Consider the following 24,172-nt stretch of genomic DNA (forward strand, 5'->3'; position numbering starts at 1 on the left):
ACTTTCCACACGTACAGTACTTGTGTTTTTCATGGTTGTGTGTGTTTACCACCCTGTACTGCATATTGTTTTGTTGTTTGGTGCGTTTTCTCTGCTTCTTCATATCTTCACTACAGTGTATGATTTATTGGTATGTGCCTTATTTACTGTATTGCTCTCCAATGTTATACGTGGTCTCTTCTTCCCTCTAATCTGTATTGATTTTTAAGTGTGTTTGCCACCCAGTGTATTTCCACCTGTCTCCTCTATATAGCTCTGGCTGCCTAAGGGACATTCAACACTTTGGTGGTAGTAACAGGATTGCCTTGTATTTCTGTTCTGCCTTTTCCATCTGTACCCAGAATAATGCTTGGATTTCTGTGACACCCGCCTCTCTCATAGGAACATTGTTGACATCTGGGCCTTTGACTTTGTATAGAGAATACTTGGTGCCGTCCTTTGCAGTAATCTGACCTTTCTCATAAAATTCCACTCCACAACATGCCACATAAGTTTACTCCACACAATTCCTCTTCACACCATGCCACTTAAATCCACAAAATTTCATATCACACAATTGAACGTCACACAATTCCACACCACACAACATTTTTACACTCCACATAATACCACTCAACACCACATAATTCAATACCACCTAATTACACTCTACTCAATACCACATAAATACACCCTGCATAAATCAACTCTATGCCACGTAACAGCAATCCACATAAATACATTCCACACAATTCCACATAATTCCACTCAACATAATTTCACTCAACACCACACAGTTCCATGCCACACAACTCAACTCCACACAGTTATATTCCACACCCCATAATTCCACACCAAACCACATAATTCCTCTCCACAATAGAATTCCATTAAACACCACATAAATCCAATCGAAGACACAGAATTCCACTTCATGCCACAAGACAACATCACACCACATAATTCCACTCCACTACATGCCACTCCATGACAGAATATCACTCCACATAATTCCACTACATGACACACAATTCAAGTACGCTTGACACCACATAATTACAATTCACGTAATTCCACTACACACCATGCCACATGATTCCACTACATTTAACTCCACTCAACACCATACAATTACATGCCAAACAATCCCACAACAAACAAGTCCAATCCAACCCACAATATTCCAACCCACACCACATATATCCACTCCACTCCATAACACATGGCTAAAAGACATTGACAACGCCAATAGCTTTAGAATTGCAGAGACCTATTGGTTTTGCAATGCTTGTTGCTATAGATGTGCCTTTTTTCCTTATAGTGTGTTCTTGAATATGATAATGACAAAACGTGAGAGGTCAGAGACTCACTTTGATGAGCTTGTTTAATTAGTTGTTTTTACCTGTATCAACATTTTAAAGTTTGTTTGTTGCCAAAACTTACTATGTAAGAGTATCAGAATTAAGTCAATGTCTGTCCTACATATTCATTAGTTTATCTGTCATCTTTCTATTATTAGTAAAACTCCTGCAATTAAATCAGAAGACTTTAGTGAAAGTTCTACTGAGAGTGAGGAAGATGAAGATCTACCGGACAGGCGTCAGGAGGGAACCACTGATTTACCATCTGAATACTGGCAAATTCAAAAATTGGTCAAGTATCTAAAGGTGAGTATCAAACATATTGAATTAAAAACTTGAAGTTTGTAAAAAACATTTACAGTGAAAACATTCCTTGGCTTTGGTAACAATATTTCTGGTCGATATGTAATCTTCTAGCAGATTCTGCACCTTATGAATATGCTTCCAGGAATGAAACTGACCTGGATACTTTTCCCCAGCAATTACTCATCAGCATCGTTGAGGTGACATCCTGCAGCATAAGGTGTGCCTCTGCCTGCTGTTACAATGACATGGGAAGCTACTAGGATTAATCAATTAATAGGAGGAGTACATCCTAGAGACATTGTAATGTCTCTGAAGTCAAAAACGAGGTGCACACAAAAAGGCGAAATTCTCCTTTTTAAAGAAGACCCCTCACTCACCAACCTAGTTGGAGACATGCCTCCTCATTTGGGTCCCACCCAAATAGCTGAGTGCCGTTCGGGTGTGCTACAACACCTGATTACAGTGGAGCGGGTATTTTTTGGAGGCAAGCGGGTGAAATAAAAATTGGCCAGATTTAACCCCTTTAGAAAAAACTTTTATTCTGGAGCAACTGGACAATGTTAAAAGGTTCTTAGCAATGCCATGCTTAATTGACCTTCTGTATCTAAATAGTGGAAAAGTGAAATTAAAAAGGTCTACATGTTTCAACCTCTAGGAGGAAGTTTCCAGGAGACCAGTCACCGGCTGTTACGCCTAGCCTAAGACCCGTGGGGCGCCGACACAGGTCTTAGGCTAGGCGTAACAGCCGGTGACTGGTCTCCACTAAATTGTGCATTGCACCAGAACCTCGACCCCAGCTTCCATAAGGCACATGATTTTGCATTTAACATTTTCTCTTTCGACAATTGAGAAAGGGAACACCTAACTGTGAGTACACGGTTGGGCTTCACAGTGACAAAGGTTAGGGTACACCTTAGAGTGTGTAGACCGCCCTGGCCACACTCACTGGTCCTGATGAAAACCTGGAAACTTCCTACTAGAGGTTGAAACATGTAGACCTTTTTAATTTCACCTTTCCACTATTTAGATACCAAAGGTCAATTAAACCTAGCACTGTATCGCTAAGAACCTTTTAACATTGTCCAGATGCTCCAGAATAAAAGTTTTTTCTAAAAGGGTTAAATCTGGCCAATTTTTAATTCACTCACTTGCCTCCAAAAAATACCCCCTCCACTGTAATCAGGTGTTGTAGCACACCCGAACGGCACTCGGCTGTTTGGGTCGGACCCCAATGATGAAGCATGTCACCAACTAGGTTGGTGAGCGAGGGGTCTTCTTAAAAAATGAGAATTTCGCCTTTTTGTGTGCACCTCATTTTTTACTTCAGAGACATTGAAATGTCTCTAGGGTGAACTCCTCCTATTGTTTGATTATTCCATTTTAAGGGGACCAGGAGTATTCTTGTACAAAATACCCTTTCTCTCTTCTTTGTTTGTAATCAAGCTACTAGGATTGGCAATCTGGCCTCAGTTTCGGATACTTTCTCCTCACCCAAACTAGGCATGCAGAGAGTAACTAAGAGAGCATGGCTGAAGTGACAAATGCAGTACATGCCATGCTTGCATACCTTGGAATCTTGATACTATCCAACTTATCAGAGGAGGAGAAAGGGAGGTGTGACATCCACAGCTCTCACCAGAAGCATTCAAGTGGCTGATATCTGCTGGGTGGCCACATTGGCATCCATACTTTGCCAAACAATATTGCCTAACATCCTAAGCACATAGTGACATGTACCTTGCAAGAGCTGTTTGGCATAACCTCCTTAGACAGCATTGCTCAATCCTTCCTTTGAGGGAGGTGTTCATTTGTGACTCAGTCATAATATGAGGAATCTGCACGGAGATGCATACATCAGGAGAAAAATTACTACACTTTGCTAACTATATTTCTGGTGGATACGTAATCTTACTGATGTGGAGGACCTGACCATTCTGCCAGTGAAAGGAGGCCCAACCTTTGCAGGAGAGGAATAGGTGGTTAAATGCTGAGTGGCAACACATTGGCCTACCATATTACACTCTCCTTTCTAATCTGGGGATATAAGAATCAGCTGTGCTTGATCCTTCTACTCCTCAGTAATATTTTTAGCATAAATAGAATCAGTGGTAATGGAGGTTGCCATCTTCTCAATCTTAGACAATAAAAGTCACCATCTTTCCGAAATATACAGGATCTTTGCCATGCCTGCCATTTGTGTCAGATGTTGTCTGGCATCTTTCTATGAACTATGAAAGCGTCAAGTCATTCGACCAATGACACAGATGTAACATCTAATGCGACGTTCCTCTGCATCAAATGTCTACTCTTCACCCTGAAGGTTAAATAAGAACAAATACAGCTATGTGGTTGAAATAGTGTTGTTTGAATTGACGTCCTTTTACTTTTCATGTTCATAAGGAAATGTCTGGGACATCCACCTTGATGAACATAATCTATGTCAGACATTCCTAAATTTATGTCAGATATTCCAGTTTCTCTTAAAACGTAGGGGCTTATTTACAAAGCCCTTGCACTACCAGTGCATCAATTTTAATGATGCTCCTATAGTGCAGACTGCAGGCCCATATATACGAGGCCCGGCGAACCCACTTTTTACGTAGCGTTTCATGGCCTCATAGATATGGTACAGGGCAACGCAGGGAAAGTCACTGCGTTGCCTTACTCTGCTTCAGGGGGGCATTCCATGTGCGTGGCGGTAAGATTTTCCACACTACACCCATGGGTTTTGACACATTTCCAGATCTACAAGATTCTGTAAACCTGGAAATGCATCAAAATTGTACTACTCCCCAGGGGATGCGTAACAAGGAGAAATATCTTAATTTCTCCTCGTTTATTTATCTGTATATGTGTGCTGCAGAATGCAGCACACATTGAATGAGGAAAAATCCTCCATAGGTTGTTTTTGTGCAGGAAGGTGTCCCTTCCTGCACAAAAACAATCCTGTAAACAACGCAGACACCCTTGCACCATGGTGCAAGTGTGCCTGTGTTGGCGCTAGGCACCAAATTTTCCACTGGAGCAGGCAGAAAGGACAGAACTACACTGTATCTTGTAAATACGATGCATTCATGTCCTTTTCAATTGGCATTGGGCAGCACAGCAAAAAGACTTGCTGCGCTGTTCTACGCCAATTAATTGTAAATGAGGCCTTTAGTATTTAAGGCTGCCACTTGACAATAATAGAAGAGGTCCTTCGCCCAGATTATCTCACAAGATTCTGCCAGAGACAGTCTGACCTAGTGCCACCACACTTCACTCTTTACAGATGCTACATATCGCCTGAAGCTGATAAAGCAGAGTCCCGGAGGAAGACACAGTGTGTGTTTACCCTTCGCGGGGAACACTGTCTTAATGGCTCCGCTGATAAAGACAGTCTTTGCTATCAACAAGGTATGCAATGTGTCTCTCTTTCCTATGAAGCTCTAGACTGAAAGTTGCTCTGCATTCCATGCTTACTTAGTGTAGCGCATAGAAATAGATTTTAGGGTGTTAGGTTCTAGATAACATTTTAACCAATTTCGAAATATTCATTTTATTCTCATTATTTATAACGTGTCTCTTTGCTGTTTTATAATATTCTATATAGTTTTTTTTTTTTAGATGAACTGAGAAACAGGTTGTTTCTGAAGTAATGAATACTTCATTCTTCTTAGTGCAGTAGGTGTGTGATACTATATAGAACTTAAAAGTCTGTTATCATGGTACCCCTGATCCCTTAATAGGGATTATTAGTAACCCAAAAGCAATTCCTCTCTTTCAGTTACATTTTAGGCAGTGTTTTGCGGGGCTACGATATCCTCTCTTTCACATTCATTGATTATGCAATGAAATAAGTTCACCCGTGGATGGGAAAGCATCCCTGTAGCACTACACCAAAGTCATAGTTTGCGCAACAAACTTATGAAAATGCTTCCAGACCTGGAAACCTTTCCCAGTAATTACTTTCCAGCATCGTTGAAGTGGCATCCTGCAACATTAAGTTCAACCCTCCCTGCCAATTTGATGACATGGGAGTCTACTAGGATTCAAACTGTGCTCTAGCATCAGTTACTGGTACTTTTTCCTCACCCCATCAAGGTATGCAGAGAGCAACTGAGAGAGCATGACTAACAGCACATGCTATATTTGCATACTTTGGTATCTTATTATGCATGCCACTAACTCATCATCAGAGGAGGAAAGGAGGTGAAAATCAACAGAAAGAATATGTATCCACCTGAAATATAGTTGCCAAAGGGAAGTAACTTTTCCACTAATGTATGCATCTTCCTGCAGATTTGTGTAGCACAAAATGGAGGACACTTTCACCTCTGGGCTGTGGAGAAAGGAACAACGTATTGGCACTCCAATCTGGTGAAGATTACTACCATCACTTTGGGATATAGGTTCTCCAGTAAGAGATTATACAGAGCAGTCACTGTCAAGTTGAAGAGACTAAACCTGAAAAGTGTGCCGCTATTGGGCAAATTATCCCTCTCTGCAACAGAATAATCACATCCTGGCACAGGGTCAATGGCCCACACTGCTCTGTCTGCTGAAATCATTTCCCAGTGGTGCTGACTTGAATATGAGTAGTGCTCTCTTTGATTGAAGGGAGGAATGCCCTTTGGTAAGGTGTACCATGTGCAGCTTTAGTATGTTTATCTGCAGACACTATTCCAAAGCAGACCACGCACCTCGCACCATCATGTCACCCAGTTGGCACTGCAGCTCTGCCAAAGGGTGTCCATGACCACGGTAGCCTGTCCTTGCAGAGGGTTGAGGGGTGAACTTACCAAATGGAGTGATTCCTTCACCATGCAGAACTAAGTGGACGGGTGCGAAGATCACCACAAAGCTTAAAGATGTCTTTGATATTGGAGCATTGTTAACACATGCCCCACTAAAAGTCTCTCAACCACCAGCTGGCGTGTGGCACCAACAGTATGCAGGAAGCCATGAATCTTGGAAGGCATGCAAAATGGTGAGCAAGTCTGAGCAAGATATATCAGACTCATCTCTCAAATAACCACGATTTCCAGAGGAGGTGGAAAAGTCTTCATGCAGGTGGGTCTAGTACTACTCCTCTGAAGGTCAGCCTCTGACTGGAAGTGAGGAGTGATTTCTGGGAACTGATTTTAAAACCCAAGTTATGGAAGAGAGTCATTGTGCAATGAATGAGTTCTTTGACCAGTGCCGGGGACTCATCCGTCACCACGCAGTCTTGGCAGTATGGAACTAAGGCCCAGATGTATGACCATTGTAAATTGCGACTCGGAATTTGCGCTCGATTGCGAGCCACAATTTACAATGTGCAACAGTGTTAGAGACACTGTTAGCGATTCCTAATGGGGTAAATTGCATGCCTCATGCATATTAATGAGGCACACACAATTTGCGACCCCATTAGGAATGGCTGGCCCTTCCAGGTATGTGGCCTGCTGGGCTCAGCAGACCTCCATGTCTGGGACTGCTTTTCAATAAAGCAGTTTTTTTTAAATGCAGCCTGTTTTCCTTAAAGGAAAATAAATGAAACGTGTTCTTTTCCTTTTTTAAGGGCAGGTAGTGGTCCCTGGGACCACTCCCTGCCCCTAAAAAATATTTTCCCCAAGATTTGCAAAGGGGATAGGGTGTCCTGGGGACCCCTTCCCATCTGTGACTGCATTACAACCCTTTGAAGAGTGCAGTAAATTCCGTGTGATTTGCGACCGCAATTGCGGTCGCAAAACATTCATACATAGGGTTGAGAGTTGCCATTAACACCTCTTCCTAATAGCAAGTCACAAAAAAATTGCGACTCGCTAAATAGGAATTGTACATGGCCCATTAAGATTTTGCATGCGCAAATGAGTCGCTAACCAATTTGCACATGCAAAATTGGGTCGTACATCTGGCCCTAAATGAACTGACTATTAAAGTAAAGTTGCCACAACTGCCAGTGCTTTTGTAAAGATGCATGAACATCATTCGAAATGGCAGGAGTGTTAACTGATTATTCTGGGTCCTCAGAGTGAATCTCAGAAAACACCTATCAGCAGGGTGAAATATCAAATAGAAATAGGTGTTTTGGACATCGTGAGATGCCATCCAAATCCTGTGCATTTAGGGCTAGTAAAACTTGGCTTAAGGACATCATCTTCATCCTGTCTTGGCCAATGAACAGGTTCAAGAGGTGAAAGTCAAGAATATGTCTGAGACTTTCATCCTTCTTGGGAACCAGGAAATAAAAGTAGTACGATATTGTGTCTCCTTCTACAGGAGGTACCAGCTCAATGGTCCCTTTGTACAAAAGAGTGAGGATTTCAGCCTCTAAAGTAGAGCTGTTTGCCAGATAGCACCTCCTGGCGGATGGATGGTAGTCAGGAAGAAAGAAAAGAAAGAGTAAGGTTTAGCGCTTTTCTGATTACCTGGATGGCTTCGCAGTCCGTAATGCTCACTTCCCAAATGGTGGAAAAATGGGACTCCCTCCCTTGACTGCAAGTTGGTGGTAAAAAAAGGAGGGGTGAGACTTAGAGACATTTTGAAACAGCATAGTGGTCAGAGGATAGCTGTGAATTGATAATGATGGCATCCCCTAGATTCACCATTGCCCGGAAAGCGGGGTACATTTGTTAGGGCCTATATCAGTTGAGAAGGTTGTCTCTACCAGGGCTGTTGTTCTCTGGGATAGCCTTAAAATCTCCTGTACTGTTGGGAGTACTACTTCACTGGAGAGGCTATGCTTGGCAAGGAATACATAGGTCTGCTGTTCTCAAAGCATTCTAAGGAGGAATCTGTCTTTCCTCCAAACAGACGCTTGCCAACGAATGTCATGTCCATGAAGGAGCAAGGTCAAGACTGATTTGCATATGGCTGTGTCCAAATGGGCGTGGCATAGTGAGCAACATTTCAATGGATTAAACCCAGATCTCTTGACTGGGGTGAGTGGTTGAAAAGCTTCAGCACTCTGTCTATTATTTTGTTGTGTTTGCAAGTCCATGAAGGTTGCCTGGACATACACCTAGAAACCAGTGAATGCTTTGAAGCATATATTGAATCAAGCCACGATGTCTGCAGGTCCTGGCCCCTTTTCAGGGTCTGTTTGGAGGCATCTAAACTGTTACTGACTAGGTTCGAAAATGTATTTTTCATGCAGTCCAGTAGGTTTATGACTGCAAGTTTTGCCAGTTTGTATTGGGAATAGACATAGTGACCAAGAGGCAGGTGATGTTCACTGTTCCAAGAGTCAGACTGTCAGAGGCAAAGACTATTTGACTCATATTGTCGAGTTTCATGGATAAACCATGGGGGAGAGGTTTTTGGGTTTCATTTCGAGGAAGCACGAACCACTAGATATCCTGATGAGTCAAAAGATATTGATCCTCATCTGACCTAGGCTTATGTCATCTTGCTATGTGTGGCCTGGTAGGCCCAAGAAGGGTTTCTCTCATGCTGCTAGGACATGTTATTCAAGATCCTCAATAAATTAGAGCAAGGACTCCAAAGTAGAATAAGATAGTTACAGTTTTTCCATCAGAATTTTAGACCTATCCTATAGATGCACCTGTTCTTCCACTGCCACATCACCCCAACTTGTCTGTCACTCAAGAGGAAGTAGGATTGCAGTTACTGAGACAGACAGGAATTGATACACTAGGGGATCTATACACTGAGGGAACGTTCAAACAATTGCGAGACTTTGACTACATTAGCAACCAAACACTCTTATTTCGTTTCATAGACTCCAAGGGGCGATTAAACAGTACTACCCTGCATATCCAGCAGAACCTCCACAATTAAATGCACTACAATTAATCATCACGTCGGCCAATGATAAAAAGCTTGTCTCACGACTCTATGAGGTTGTACAGGACGAGATAGCGGACAATACACATAAAGCATGGGCAAGGTGGAATGGGGTCTTGGACACGCCACTGACTGAAAAAGAATGGCAGACGGCTTGCTCAGTTACTGAAATGTTAAACCCCAACGGAAACTTGAGAATATTAAACTATAAATATCTACATTAAACCTATCACACACCGGCTAGACTTCATAAATACGACCTAAGGCCAGATGCTAGGTGTAAACGATGTAGGTGTGAATCTGAAGACTTTATACACCTGGCGTGGAATTTTCCTCCTGTGTTGGAGTACTGGGGGAAGGTAATACAAGCGTTAAGTGCCATGACTGGGGTTGTACTAGATTGTACGATTCGTACATGTCTGCTGGGGCTCTTGCGAGATGTCCAGGCTGCGAAGCGTAAATTTTGCTTAATTGCTCTACTACTGGCTAAAAGGTGAATATCTATGTCCTGGGATAGCAACAATGTACCACAAACAAGACAATGGATTAAGGACATGACGTATTGTCATGAAACACTGCTTACCTACGAGGAAGACCTGCCATCGGGCTCAGGCCCTAGAGACTATTGGTCGTATTTGGTCACCTATCTGCAAAATAACCCTGATGTATAGTAACAGTTGGTTTAACTCTCTATACACAATGGTGATGTATATTTGGATCTGTATGAGTATCTTATGTACAAGATGTACAACGATGTGTATTATGCCAGGATGTGGGATGCGGTAACAGGATGATCTGTATGTTTATTTTACTGTAATGTGGTTTAATTTGAACTACCAATAAAAAGAAGTTTAAAAACCTTTTTTTAGATCTACCTCTGCTGGCAGCAGGGTCAAATACAAAGCTTCTACTACATTGGTACAGTAGTGAATAAGCAGGCTGACAGAAGACTGGGGGGCAAGTGTTTTCCCCTTCTTATGAAGTATCTAGACCCCTTGTATTTTTGTAATCAAGAGATAAGCCAACATCAGTATTACACAAGGAAAGGGGATTATCATCCTGCGAGTCAACACCCTCTGTGCAATCCTTATCAGGCACTTCATAGCATATAGTCATAGCCAAACATTTTTTTTTTATTGGAGTCATTTTCTGGCCCCTAGGGAGGTGTACCACCAAGGGTTTGTCATCAAAACATGCCTTCAGGTCCCAATCCAATAATCTAAGCTTACCTTTAAGGCAACAGCACTGTTGCCTTTTAAGGTGGTGTTTAAGACCATGTTAAAGGAGGGACTGACTGAATTAAACTTTGTTTTAAGTGCCAGATCTGTGACCCCTTGAGGCACAGAGTTTGGCTATATTGGGGCTAGAGAACTCAGGTTCACCAAGCCCCTAGGATTGTGCATATCCTTGAGGAATGGCCCAGAAGGTACCAGAGACATCCTAAACAATTCCAGAATTGCCAGATGGAAGGCCTCAACTAGTGTCGGGTTGGGAACTCCAGCTTAAAAGATTTCATCATTAGAATCTTGTCCAACGATGAGAAAGTGTCTGAAGTCGAGCTCCGAATGGACCCGGAATCAAGTGGATTTCGCTTCAGCGTGGGACTTTTTGTGGGAAGATATTATATGAAATTGTTCCATCCGTCAGGGGTGAAGGGAATGCTTTGGCCCATTTATGTGGACCTTGGGCAACAAAATCTTGGCTTCCCGCTCCATGATGGCTTTCATGTGCATTGAAGGAGAGGAGTAGCAGTCTGTAGCGTCATATTCAGATCCCAGACACAAAATGTAACTTTTACGTGGGTCCGACAATTACATTTTCTTGTGGAATTTTGTGCCAGGGTTAATCCCTAAACTCTTAGGAGACATTTCACACTTTCATTGTCAAATTGGCTTTGGATTTCATTGGGAAAGCTCCAGCAGAACTCTGGACCCAAGTCCATGAGGCATGGAAAAACAGGAACCCATGCCACCGTGCTAGTTAGCACCAAATGTTCTCCTATGTCGGCACATCCAGTGGATGGACTCGCTGCATGATACCACTTGATGATGCCAGAGTTATATTGCTGGAAAAAAAATTCCAGACCAATCTGATGTATAGAAGAATATTTAAGCAGATGTATGCATATCCAAGGCAAGATATACCCAAATATCCAAGATGGTCGCTGCATCTCCAAACTATAGGAGAGTTCTTGGCCTGCTGGCAAAAGTAGTTCATTTCAAGGCACTGCCACCTACTGCATTTTTTTACACATGCACAGACATTTTCTAGACAGCTCCAACACTTTGCAAGGACTGCCAGCCTTTTCCTCCCTGAGAAGGACACCCCAAAATAAAGTTGGGAGGTTCACCCCTCCCATGCCTACTGTACCATAAGGGGTAAGTCATACACCCTGCCTTTCTTCATGACATGATCCTGCCCACTCTACACCCCAAGGTGCAGAAAGCACAAGAAGAAGTGCAACCTTGATGCACCAGCACCTGTGAACATGTCTCTTTAAACTGATGGCAGCAAACATCTTGTGGAAAGGTAGCTCTCTAACATTGAAGCAGAGCCAGACCACCTTCCTCGCTCATGCTGCAGATTCTAGACAGACTAGACTTCATTCCAGAGTTCCCAGTTATGTTACCAGTTTCCAATTCCCAGTTCTAGACCTTTCAGTGTTGCAGACAATTTGGGCCATCATCTCATCACTCCATTGCTTAAGAGCTCCCCTTTGAGGAACTCAGTCTATGGCACATGTAGGTCTCACATCTCTGACCAAGGGATATAGGAACAGCTGGACTAAGAGCTGGAACAGCCTGCCTCACTGCATTCTTAAAGCCTGCCAAAATTTTCCCACATAAGGTTAAAACATTTTCTGGATTTTTTTAGTTCCAATCTGTAGGCCAATGAGGTTAATCTGAAAGAAACAGGTTAGTATTAGATTCCTTACCTTAGAATATCCCCAGGCGTCAGACTGGATCCGTAAATTTTTGCGGAGCAGTACCCTTGTGTGTTGGTAAGCGTCGACTGCAGCTCCGCATTCGTCGTCGGCGTCGTTGGCGCTGTGATGACGTCGTCGGAGTACTTAGACGCCACCTCTGCGTGCTGACGTCAGTTCTTCTTTTTTCCGCGCCAGCAGCGCAGATCCGGAAAAAGTGGCCCCTTAGTCTTCGACTCCGGACGGTGCCGATAGGGATGCCAGGTTTCAAGCCTTGTGAGGATTGCGACCGATTGATGTCGGTCACCGACCCTCACCATCGGTGTCTAAACTGTCTCGGCGTCGACCATGATGACAAGACATGCTCCAACTGCCGGGCCCTGACTTCGAAAGCTAGGTGGGAGCGATCCCGCATGCGGCTCAAACTCCGGCAGTTGGCCCCGCGCCGCGAGAGGTCCCGGTCCAGACGGAGGTCGAGGAACCGGTCGCGGGGTCGGAGCCATCAGAGCTCTGGGAGTCAACATCACTCCTCCGGTTCGAAGTCGTCAGGTAAGCACAAGAAGTCGAAGAGACGACATCGCTCTTCCGACTCCCCGCGACGCAGTCGGGGGGTTCGGGTGACACCGTCCACGCGGCTCCGTCGGAGTTGCGGGCGTTGCGGCCTGCCCCACACCCTCCGGTCCCTGGGCAGCACGCGACGCCGGAAGAGATTGAGCGCTTCCTCATGGCCATGATGTCCCTTGCACCTCCGACCGGCTCCGTGGCACCTTCGTGCCCAGCGGACCCGTCTGGGGGCTCTAGCGGGTCGGGTGCTTCGGCCCTGACGCCGCCGGCGCCTTCGGGTCCGGCGCCGCAGGGCCCTACTGGATCTACTTCTGGATCCAGGTCATCGCCGGTTGACCTCACGACCTCACCGGCCCCGGTCCCCCAGGTGTCCTCCAGCGCCGTCCTCGGGCGGCGCCATCCCCGATGCCCCCCTCGATCTGGTTCCGACGCCGGAACGGCACCGCTGGGCACCGCTTTCGATTCCGCTTGGGGAGTTTTACTTCAACGAGCCGGCCCCATCTTTTGACAACCCTGATTATCAGGGGATGGGCGATGAGGAGTATTGGGAGGGGTCTGAAGACCCTCTGACACGTGAGTGTCAGTCCCAGGAGGACTGGACAGGTGGACTTGGTTCTATTCCGCCGCCATGTTATCCGTGGATTTAACGGATAACATGGCGACGGCATAGAACGCTACCAAGCACTCGGGACATTTATGGATGGAGACGAATACAACTGAAGATCGTTTTTTAGCAAAGTGAGGATCATTGACTAATTGAACAACGTTAAGTTTCTTGAAAGCTAACCTGTGACGTAAAACGATTTTGAGCACACCAATCAGATTACACAGAAATTGGCCCCTGATGAAGGTACCTATGCATGCCGAAATGCATAGGGCCGAATAAGGAAACTGCAATGATCACAAAATGATTGAAGGAACATTAATATGAATGTAATAGATGTATGATTTGACATGAATTCATAATGTCTTTGTAAATGTTGATATGAAGTAATAATCGATACAGTGTTAAACAAATGTACAAGAGATATAGAGAATCAGAATTAAAATTATCAACTGATGTTTGATTATGAAAATGAAAGAGATTTATTTTTGAAATGGTTAAGGTGAAGATACACCAAGTGCACAGTGCGCGTCTAGGTAGGCTTGTCAACCTGCCATAACGTACCTCCAGACTACGGCAGACCTCCTGCACCAGCTGGGGTTTTCCATCAATGTGCCGAAGTCACACATGTGTCTCTCTCAGAAGCTCCTCTTCATCGGAGCGGTTCTCGACTCGGAGCAGTTTCGGGTTTATCCACCCGAACAGCGGGTCCGGGATATTCAGGCCCTGATTCCACTCTTTAAGCCTTTATCCCAAGTCTCGGTCAGGTTGACGCTGCAGCTTCTGGGGCTGATGGCCTCCTGCATCCTTCTGGTGCATCACGCCCGGTGGCGGATGCGGGCTCTGCAGTGGGACCTGAAGTTTCAGTGGGCCCAGCATCAGGGCAACCTATCCGACCATGTCCTGATCTCAGAAGGCACTGCGAGACAGCTGCAGTGGTGGATTACGGACCGCGATTGGGTCAGCGGCAGATCCCTCTCCCTTCCCCAACCGGAGCACGTGGTTGTGACGGACGCGTCCGTCCAGGGCTGGGGAGGCCACATGGGAGAGGTGGAAATCAGAGGCCTCTTGTCTCAGGTGGAGTCCCGGCTCCATATCAACCTTTTGGAGCTGCGGGCGATTCGTCTAGCACTGAAGGCATTCCTCCCCTCTGTCAGGGGGAGTGTAGTGCAGGTGTTTACGGACAACACCACCGCCATGTGGTACTGCAACAAACAGGGCGGGGTGGGGTCGTGGACCCTATGCCAGGAGGCTCTGCGCCTCTGGCAGTGGCTGTAACATCAGGGCATGACCCTGGTGGTTCAACACCTGGCAGGTTCTCTGAACGCCAGGGCCGACAAACTCAGCCCGCGGTGCATGATGGATCATGAATGGCGTCTGAACTCGGACGTGGGGCAAGGTCTCTTTCTACAGTGGGGAGAGCCTTGGTTGGATCTATTCGCCACAGAAGAGAATGCGCAATGTCATCAGTTCTGCGCGTTGGAAATTCCAAAGCGGCACTTGCTCGGAGACGCTTTTCGTCTCGAGTGGAGTTGCAGTCTGTTGTACGCCTTTCCGCCTATACCACTTCTGCCCAGAGTGCTGAAGAAGATCAAATGCGACCGGGCCCAAGTCATCCTTGTGGCTCCGGACTGGGCACAAAGGTACTGGTATCCAGAGCTACTCAGAATGTCAGTCGATCCCCCGGTTCGTCTGCCTCTTCAGGAGGACCTTCTGTCGCAGCAGCAGGGGACACTCCTCCACCCGAACCTGTCCAGTCTCCACCTCCATGCTTGGAGATTGAGCGGCGACAGTTGAGGCCATTTGACTTGCCTCCTGAAGTCTGTAATATCATTCTGGCAGCCAGGCGTCCCTCCACAAAGTCGGTATACGCCTGCAGGTGGAGCAGATTTGTGGCATGGTGCACAGCAAAGGCTGTGGATCCAATCTCTGCCCCTCTTTCTGAGGTTCTCCTCTTCCTTCTTTCTCTTGCCCAGCAGGGCTCTGCTCTGGGCACTATCAAGGGCTACCTTTCTGCCCTTTCAGCCTTTTTAAGGCTGCCTGATCAACCTTCTTTGTTCAAGTCCCCTATTGTAACTCATTTTCTGAAAGGCATCTCACACACGTTTCCACCTGTTCCTTTCGTGATGCCTCAGTGGGACTTGATTCTGGTTCTTACCTATCTGATGAGCGCTCCCTTTGAGCCACTTTACAACTGTCCTCTCCGTCTTCTTACTCTGAAGACTGCTTTCCTGGTTGCCATCACCTCTACCAGGAGAGTGAGTGAGCTCCAGGCTCTTTCCTCTAAACCTCCTTTCCTTTCTGTCCATCCGGACAAGGTTGTGTTGCGGACTCTTTCCTGCCCAAGGTTGTCATGGCCCTCCACATCGGGCAGTCTATCACCTTGCCCACCTTCTTTCTGCCACTGCATCCCTCTAAAGAGGAAGAGCGGCTCCACCGTCTGGACCCGTGCAATTTCTTTCTATTTGGATCACATACGCCAGTTCCGGGTGGATGACCAACTCTTTGTTGGTTACGTGGGCGCTAAGAAAGGTCCGGCGCTGCACAAGAGGACCATCTCTTGGTGAGTCGTCTTGTGTATCAAGGCTTGTTACTCCTTGGCAAAGAAGGAGCCTCCTGTTGGGCTGAGGGCTGATTCCACTCGGGCCACGGCGGCTACTACTGCCCTGGGCCGGGGAGTCCCCTTGCAGAATATTTGTCAGGCAGCTACATGGGCCTCGCTGCACACGTTTGCAAGACACTACTGCCTGGACAGACAAGTCGGAGGGATGGCTTCTTTGGCCGTTCCGTCCTCCAGGACTTTCTGGTGTGATTATTGGTTCGCAGACCCACCACCGGGGTTGGTATTGCTGGGGTATCTATTCTAAGGTAAGGAATCTAGGGCCAGATGTAGGTAGCCCTTTACCGATCGGAATCGTCCGCAAATACCGATTTTCGGCCGTTTCCGATCGGTAAAGGGCTATGGAGATGCAGGGGCACATATTCGGTAATTTTACCGAATCGTTATTATTACCGAATCGGTAAATTTACCGATCGGTAATATTTACTGATTCGGTAAAATTACCGAAAATGCATTGTGGGTAGCCAATTTTTCATTGGCACATGGCTTTCAGAATCGGTATTTTACCATGGAATACAAATCCATGGTAAAATACCGATTCCTGTGTACATGCACATCTGTGCATGTACACATGTGCCATGTGACAGACAGACGTGCCCTTAGGGCATGTCTGTGTGCCACATTGCACACATGCCCGTTTTGGGGGTGCTAGAGGGTGTCAAAGTGACACCCCCTGCACCCTTGACAAATTCGGTATTTACCGATTCGGTAAATACCGAATCGGTATTTGAATTGAATCCTATGGGCTTCAAGGCCCATAGGATTTAATAGCAAGGTATCAGTAAAAAATCCAGATGTTGGTACCTACATCCCATTTACCGATTTTGAAATACCGAATCGGTAAAATTCGGTATTTCAAAATCAGTAAATGGGATTTACCTACATCTGGGCCCTAATACTAACCTGTTTCTTTCAGATGAACAAGTTACTTACCTTCGGTAACGATATATCTGTAAGAAACAGTAGTGTCCCAATTCCCAGGTAACCATGCAAGACAATCATAAAGGGCTGAGGATCAACATATTTGAGCCCCTTCACTTGTAAGAAATACGTTTGAAGATGTACTGTTGTGATACAATACCAGTGAGTGTGATGAGAAGCACCCAATCGTACACCAGACAAAGGTTCTTGAGACTTAGTACATCAAGACACCAGTACTTTTGATAGAAAATGAAAATATCAGTATATTTGGTCAACCAACTGAAGCCAATGCTCATTATGAAGTCTCAAGTCCTAAAACTGACTCAGAACGCCTAAAAGACGACGCTCACTCAATCAGCTATTTCAAAGTCTTAGTGCAGCAAGTTTAGGACAACCAAACACATTCCTGTCACTGTTGTGGGACACATTTCTCATTCTAGCATGGGCACTGCAGCTTCTCTGAAAGGCAAAATTACAGCCTATCACATGACATGGTCAAAAACCTAAAATATTTTCAGTCCTTTTTCAAGACATATTAGCCCGGAGATCTTTAACTCAGGAAATCTAAGCAGGTATGTTCATGGGTAGTCCACCTGGTACCAGCTTAACTCTACCTCATTTCCAATGGGTGAAGACTTGTCAGTGTTTCATCTTGGTCTAAGAGGAAGCACTTCATAAAAAAAGATCAAGTCTTCCCTCTTTCAAGAGGATCAATTGGTGGGGGTAGTTTTTTCTTCCACTACCATTATTTGACCTAAATCATCATTGATGTATGGATCCTCTGAGTAGTGAAGGTTGGCAATGCTCTTCAGTTTTTCCAACAGTCTCCATCCAAGGTACTTGGAATTACAGGAGTTTATGTAGGAAATCAAGACAACGTTCTTGCCTTTAGAAACTTTAGAGACCCTCTCTTCAGCTCCATGTGGCCTCTCTCTACAGACTTAGCGCCCAACCACTTGCCAAGATTTAGGTCTCCACTGTGTTAGCTGGGAACATTTGCTGGATCTGCACCCATTGACATGGTGGGAGGACTTTAGAAAGGGAATGATAGCATCCTTAATACATGAGAAATTGGTACTTGATTGTACGTCTTACAATTCTGTATTCAAACCAGCAGAATAAAATTTTAAAACAGATTGAAGCACTATTACTCCTCCACAGGAGGTTGGAAGAGCACCACTGCACCTTTAAGGAATGGCAACCTACCAGTATTCTATCATGCCCTATCAGTTGGAGTTAGATCAGTCATTTTCTGCGGTCCCCTGCAAAACTGAACTCAGTCTTTATTGGCTCCTTAGTTTTGGAATTCTTTCCATACCGTCAAAAAAATAACCAGGTTAGATACTCAACCACCATTTTCTTTATAAAGTCCCTCCCTTTTGTGACTCATTCTGCCAGTGGAAGAAACGAAGGCTCAAAGAGACGCTAATTATGCCTGTATTGCTTGCCGTCCACGATCTCATCCACATTACACATTCAGGTTTTACTAACCTGGTACCTTGGGGAATGTGCTTTTGATAGGCTGTTCAAAGAAGTTTGCGTACGCATATACTCCATTACCCCAGATTATATCCGTCATCATCAAACTGACAAAAGATAAGGTCGGAAGATTCTGATTGCACTGATATAGCCATATCAGTAGTGGTTCAACCTGGTTCTTTGTCTTTCTTTCCACATTTTTAGGCATGAGCTTGCTACTCTCTTCAGTCCTTCTATCAATAAGGATCCATTCAAAGAGGGAGTATAGTTAATTGCTTGTAGCCCTCGTCCTGGAGAGTCTTCATTATAGTCATATGCAATCCTCCTACCTCGCTGGAATTTTTGTAAAGAAACCTTAACTACTTTTCTCTCAAATTCTTTAATTTCCACAAAAAGAGAAATGCTCTAAATGCCACTCACAGGGCACAATGTGATAGTGTTATAGTGCTTCCTTGAAGGAGTTGTTCCAGTTACACCAGTTCTTTCTGCCACAGCATATGTAGCTGCATTACCCTTTTTCATTTCTTATTTCCAGTTTTAAAAAGTTTCTGTAAGACATTTCTTGATATAACTAGTAAGTTTTTCTTTTTCTTTCTTTTTTCATTTATAATTGGCCCATATACCCTTTAATATGCTATCCAAAATGTTGATTTAAAAACAATTGACTGCTGAAAAAAAGTATATTATATGTATATATTTTATTTAAAAAAAGAAGTGGTTGCAATGTTACAGAAAACCCCATTTAACAAGATAAAAGGTCATAGCTGCAAAACTCATTATTATAGTGGGGAGACTAACAAGTGTTGGTGTATTGAGAGCTACAATTAGACATTGTATTAATTCTGGCACATGCCTTTCTGTAATAAATTACAGATAAGTTCTATGCCTTCCACATTCTGCGGTCTCATTAATGTGGTTTGCCCAGATTTTCACAAATATTCCATACATTTCACAGGATTGTAACTTTGTCTCATTGTGCACAGGCTTCATTCACCACCCATAGATTATTAAACAGTTTTACCAAAATTTGTGAAGCCACATCACTGATTCTTTTCTATACCTTCCCCAGGAGCCCATCGGGCAGTCTGATGCTTTTCTGATCTCCTCAGAACCATCTTTACCGTCTGCCTTGTGTATCTCTTCCTCTAAGAATTGTCTTTGTTTGTAATACTTGGAAGATTCCATTTGTCTCAAGGGGCTAAAATACAATTGTTTCCTTCTAAACATGATGCCTGATACGATGCTTGGAAGCACTCTGAAAGTCACCCTGTTTAATTTAGGCCAATTAGAGTGGAACTGGACATTGGAAGCTTTATCACAGATAGTAATTTATTACATCGAAAAGAGACTTCTAGCTACAGATTCCTTATCTTTGAATTTCCCAGGCATCAGACTAGATCCAGAAACTTTTGCGTGAGCAGTACCTCTGCGTGCCATCAGGTAGCTCCATTCGGCTCTGCATGGTAATCGTCTGCGTCGTTGATGGCGGATATGACGTCGTGGTCGTCTTTATAGGCGCGCTGGCGTCAATTCTTTTCTTTCTGCGCCATTTAGCGCTGATCCGGAGAAGAGCAACCCCTCTGTCTTTTAACTTTTTAAAATTATTTGTTGACGATTTGGTTCGTTGTGTTTCGAGGATGACCTCTAGAAAGGCCATGTGGTGCCTATCACCGCACCATGTTGGTTACCAAGCCCCACCTCATATGCTTATGGTGAGGCAAACGTGACTCGAAATTGTGCTCAGACTGCCGGGCCATGGTGCCGAAGGCTTAAATGGGAGCAGTCCCTAAGTCTGCTTGCGGCCAGGCAGTTGATAGCATTGAGCGTGACTCCTCGGAGGTTCCAGTCCTGATCAATGAAGAGAAGGTTGGGGAACCACTCCAGGAGTACCAAGTTCTCTTCTTCGCATTCGAGGTCCTTCGGACACTCAGGGAAGAGGCACAAGAGGAAGAAGTCCAAACGAACCTCGACTTCAACTCGTCTGTTGTCCTTTGATGGGATGAGTGGGGAGCATAGACATTCCAGGCACTGTTCTGCGGAGCTGTTGCCGGGTCTGACTCCGCTCCTCCCCCGCTTCCAGGAGCCGGAGCAATCCTCGCTCAAATAAAGGAGTGTTCAAGGCTAGATGCTGAGTTTTCGAGCGAGCTGACCCCTCTAGTGTGCCTTTGGGTCATGCGGGGTCAGAAGAGGCCCCCATTAAGTTCCATGCTGACAGCTGTGGCCTTGGCGCTGGTGGGGTCTCAATGATCTGATTCTGGATCTCTAGTGACACCGGTCGTGCCAAAACAATGTTTTCCGGCCCGAGCCCAAAGTTTAAGCGGTATGCTGGGCTTGCGGAGGACAGTGGACTGAACACCTCTCCAGATACTGGTATGCTTTCTGCACCTACTGTGGCTATGGAGGAGGGAGCATCTTGCCCTATGGCGGTAAAGAGGGCAGCTGAGGTCCATGGCCTGGAGATGCCCTTGGTGCTGATCAATACTAATTTTTTGACTGAAGAGCTTCAGCACCATCATCCTGCCCTGGGTGATCCAGATTTCATCAGCCAACATCCTACCCCAGACAGCTTGGTGGCCAAAGCATCAACATCCCAGGGCACCTTCCTTTCCACTTCCCCGGACAGGGAATCCAAAAGGCTGGACGCACTTAGGAAGAAGATGTTTTCTTCCGCCAGCATAGCATTGCGGTTCACATTCCTCTTGGACCATTTCTTTCAAACCTTATAGTGAATTGTTGTGCAGGTGCTCCCAAGGGTCCCATAGGAGGCCCAGGCTGTTCTCTCCAAAACCAGTGAGAGATGGGAGGGATGCAGCAAAGCTCACCATTAGGTGTGGCCTGGATACAACTGACTCATTGGGCAAAGTGGTTTCGTCGACAGTGGCTTTGTGGCATCACACCAGGCTGAGAGAAGGCAGACTCAGTGCTGGAGCACCTGAAGACTCCCGGGCTATTGCCAGGTCCTTGAGCCTCTCAGTCACACCTCGCCCCCATCTGCCTTTTGCCCCTTTTGTGGCAATGGAAGAAACTTTCAACCATGTCAGCCATCCCCCAGCCAACGTCCTGCACAGACTTCCCACATTTTGAGAGGACATGGACGCAGTGCACTCTGACCTGGTGGGAATGGTAGACAGAAGTCATCTGCCACAACCCCACGGCAGCTGCTGGCTCTAAGTCCTCCTAGTTTTGTTCTGCAAGACCATTGTCTTGCAGGGAGAATCCAACATCATCTCTTCCATTAGCAGCCTATAATATCAGTGAAATGAGTTTTGCAGATCATTCGAAAATGTAACTCCATTCCTTTCAAATATTTCCCTCCTCCTTTACTGCCATCTCAAGAACGACTGGTGGAGGATCATCTTTTCTTCCTTTGGGAGAAAGTTACAGCTCTCCTGGCCAAGTGGGCTATAGAAAGTGTCCCGATTTCAGAGGTAGACAGTGGTTGTTATTCTTGCTACTGTCTGATACCCAAAAATAGCAAAGGTCTCTGCCCTATTCTAGACCTCTGGACCGTCAATGTCTTCCTCAAAAAGGAGAAATTCAAGATGTTCACGGTGGCTTGGATCTTGTCAGCCCTAGAACAAGGAGACCGGCTGGTTACTTTGGACTTGCAGGATGCATATTTTAACATATCCATCCTGCCTGCCTGCATTACCTGTGTTTCAAGGTAGTCCATGAGCACTTTCAGTTTACTGTGCTACCATTTGACCTTACCAGCACACCTCCGGTGTTTACCAAGGTGATGGCGGTGTTCACAGCTCTCCTGCGCAGGTTAGGGACTTTGGTCTTCCTCTACCTCGATGACTGGTTGTTGAAGGCATCTTCACCCCATACAGTCAACTCCCACCTTAAGACTACAGCAGATCTCCTACGTTCAGTGGGGTTCACTATACACGTGCCAAAGTTACATCTGACTTCTCAGACGCTCTCTTTCATCGGAGCTGTTCTGGGCACAGTGTAGTTTCAGGCTTGCCCCAGTATTGGAACTTTCATAGATTCCCATGCTTTGTATCATTCCCCGTCGTCGGACTAGGAGTATCGGTAATAAAAAATATCATAGTAGTAGGTACAAAAGAGAAAGGAAAGGCCTAGGCCTCATTCCCTTTTGTAACATATCAGCCTCTTTTTGTAAAAGAGACCAAACTCTAGGCGTCAGCCAATCAGAAGAGCCTCACCCTTAGAACCTTCCTGAAGGAACCTCTGAGCCTCAGATTTTCTACCGCACGTTGTGCTAGGGAGTCTCCATTGAGCTCTGCTCTATTTCTACTCTTTAAAACTCATTTCTACAGATATTTCTTAAAACTTTTCTTCAGATTCTTCAGGAAAACTCTTCCTTCATTAAAACGGCTGAAGTTGAGAAGAAAAAAGCCCTTTTTAAACCCTGTTCCACCTGTGGGAAGAAAAGGCTGTTTGTGGAAGACAAACACAAGGATTGCATTTACAGCCTGTATCCTGATCACAAGGCAGAGGACTGTCAAATTTGCCGTACTCTCTCCACCAAGACCTTGAGAGATCGTGCTGGAAGGCTTCTTACGTGGTTGCAGAGGCAGAAGGAGAGGAAACATGGAGTTTCCAGTGATGAGGAGGAATCGGTGTCCTGCGCTTCTTCTAGAAGGTCAGTGAAAAGGGGTAGAGGTTCCCCATCTTCCTCTACTGGGCGCCCCTCTAAGGCTTCAAAGAAGACCCCCAAGGAGTCTGATGGCCGGGGTTCAGGAGGTTCCCCCCACCACAGTGGGTCGGGCAAGGCAGAACTGGTTTCGCCTCCTAAGGGTGAGAAGACAGACCCAGCCTTCAAGAGACCCTCATCACACTCTTCTGAGAGGAGTTCCAAGTCCTCTACGACGAAGACTTCGTCGACGGTGGCTCCGTCGACGACGAAAATGAAGCCCAAGATCCAATTGGTTCCCTCGACGGGCTCGTCGACGGGAGCGTCGACGGCTAAACCTCCTTCGTCGTCGAAGAAGAGCTCGACGACTACGGCGTCGAAGGGCAGCATGCCGACGACATCGTCGACGAAGACGAAGACATCGTCGACGAAGAAACCATCGTCGTCGACGGTGGTGTCGACGACGGCAGTACCGATGACGACGTCGACGACGACGACATCGACGACGAAGACGGCGTCGACGACGGTGTCGACGACGGTCATGTCGTCGACGAGTGCCCATCTCAGCTTCTCATTAAAAGTCAAGAGACTGACTCAGAGGAGGCATATGAACAAGGTGGGGGTTACTACCCACAAACTGACAACCCAAGGGAATATGAATCACATGACATGGTTTCAGTTCCTACGTCTTTCCTACATGACCTGCACAAGATGTTGCAAGACTATAAATCCAAGGCCGAGCGCCCAAAAAATCTACTCCGTCAACACCAGTTAAAGACCACTCATCAGTTGTCCCACCGGTACACCCAGTACAGTCTCCTCCTCAACCACAGCGGCCAGTGCCCCAGGCTCCGTCTGAACCAGCAGATGATCCGGATGGGGATCATGATAATGACACGGAGGTGTCATCCGATAATCATCCGGACTCGGATCAGGATGGAGATGAATACAATGATTACATCCACCCGGATCAAGCTTCACCACACCAGGACCTAGGTGATTCTCCTCCTGCTGACATTGGCAGTTTTCACCAACTGATGGA

The 24,172-nt window shown here is 45.6% G+C and overlaps 1 protein-coding gene across 2 annotated transcripts in view; it reads left to right on the forward strand.

Annotated features, from left to right (window-relative positions):
• The window catches only part of ODAD2 (outer dynein arm docking complex subunit 2), a 1,227,385-nt gene that overhangs the window by 787,635 nt on the left and 415,578 nt on the right, over positions 1-24,172 (forward strand). For both annotated transcript variants that reach the window (XM_086941603.1, XM_086941602.1), the window contains exon 10: positions 1,499-1,646. In XM_086941603.1, the coding sequence (XP_086797729.1) occupies positions 1,499-1,646 (148 nt within the window). The remainder of the gene's footprint in view (positions 1-1,498; positions 1,647-24,172) is intronic.

Source organism: Lissotriton vulgaris, chromosome 10 (genome assembly GCF_964263255.1).
Source record: "Lissotriton vulgaris chromosome 10, aLisVul1.2, whole genome shotgun sequence".
In the NCBI taxonomy this organism is placed as follows: Eukaryota; Metazoa; Chordata; class Amphibia; order Caudata; family Salamandridae; genus Lissotriton; species Lissotriton vulgaris.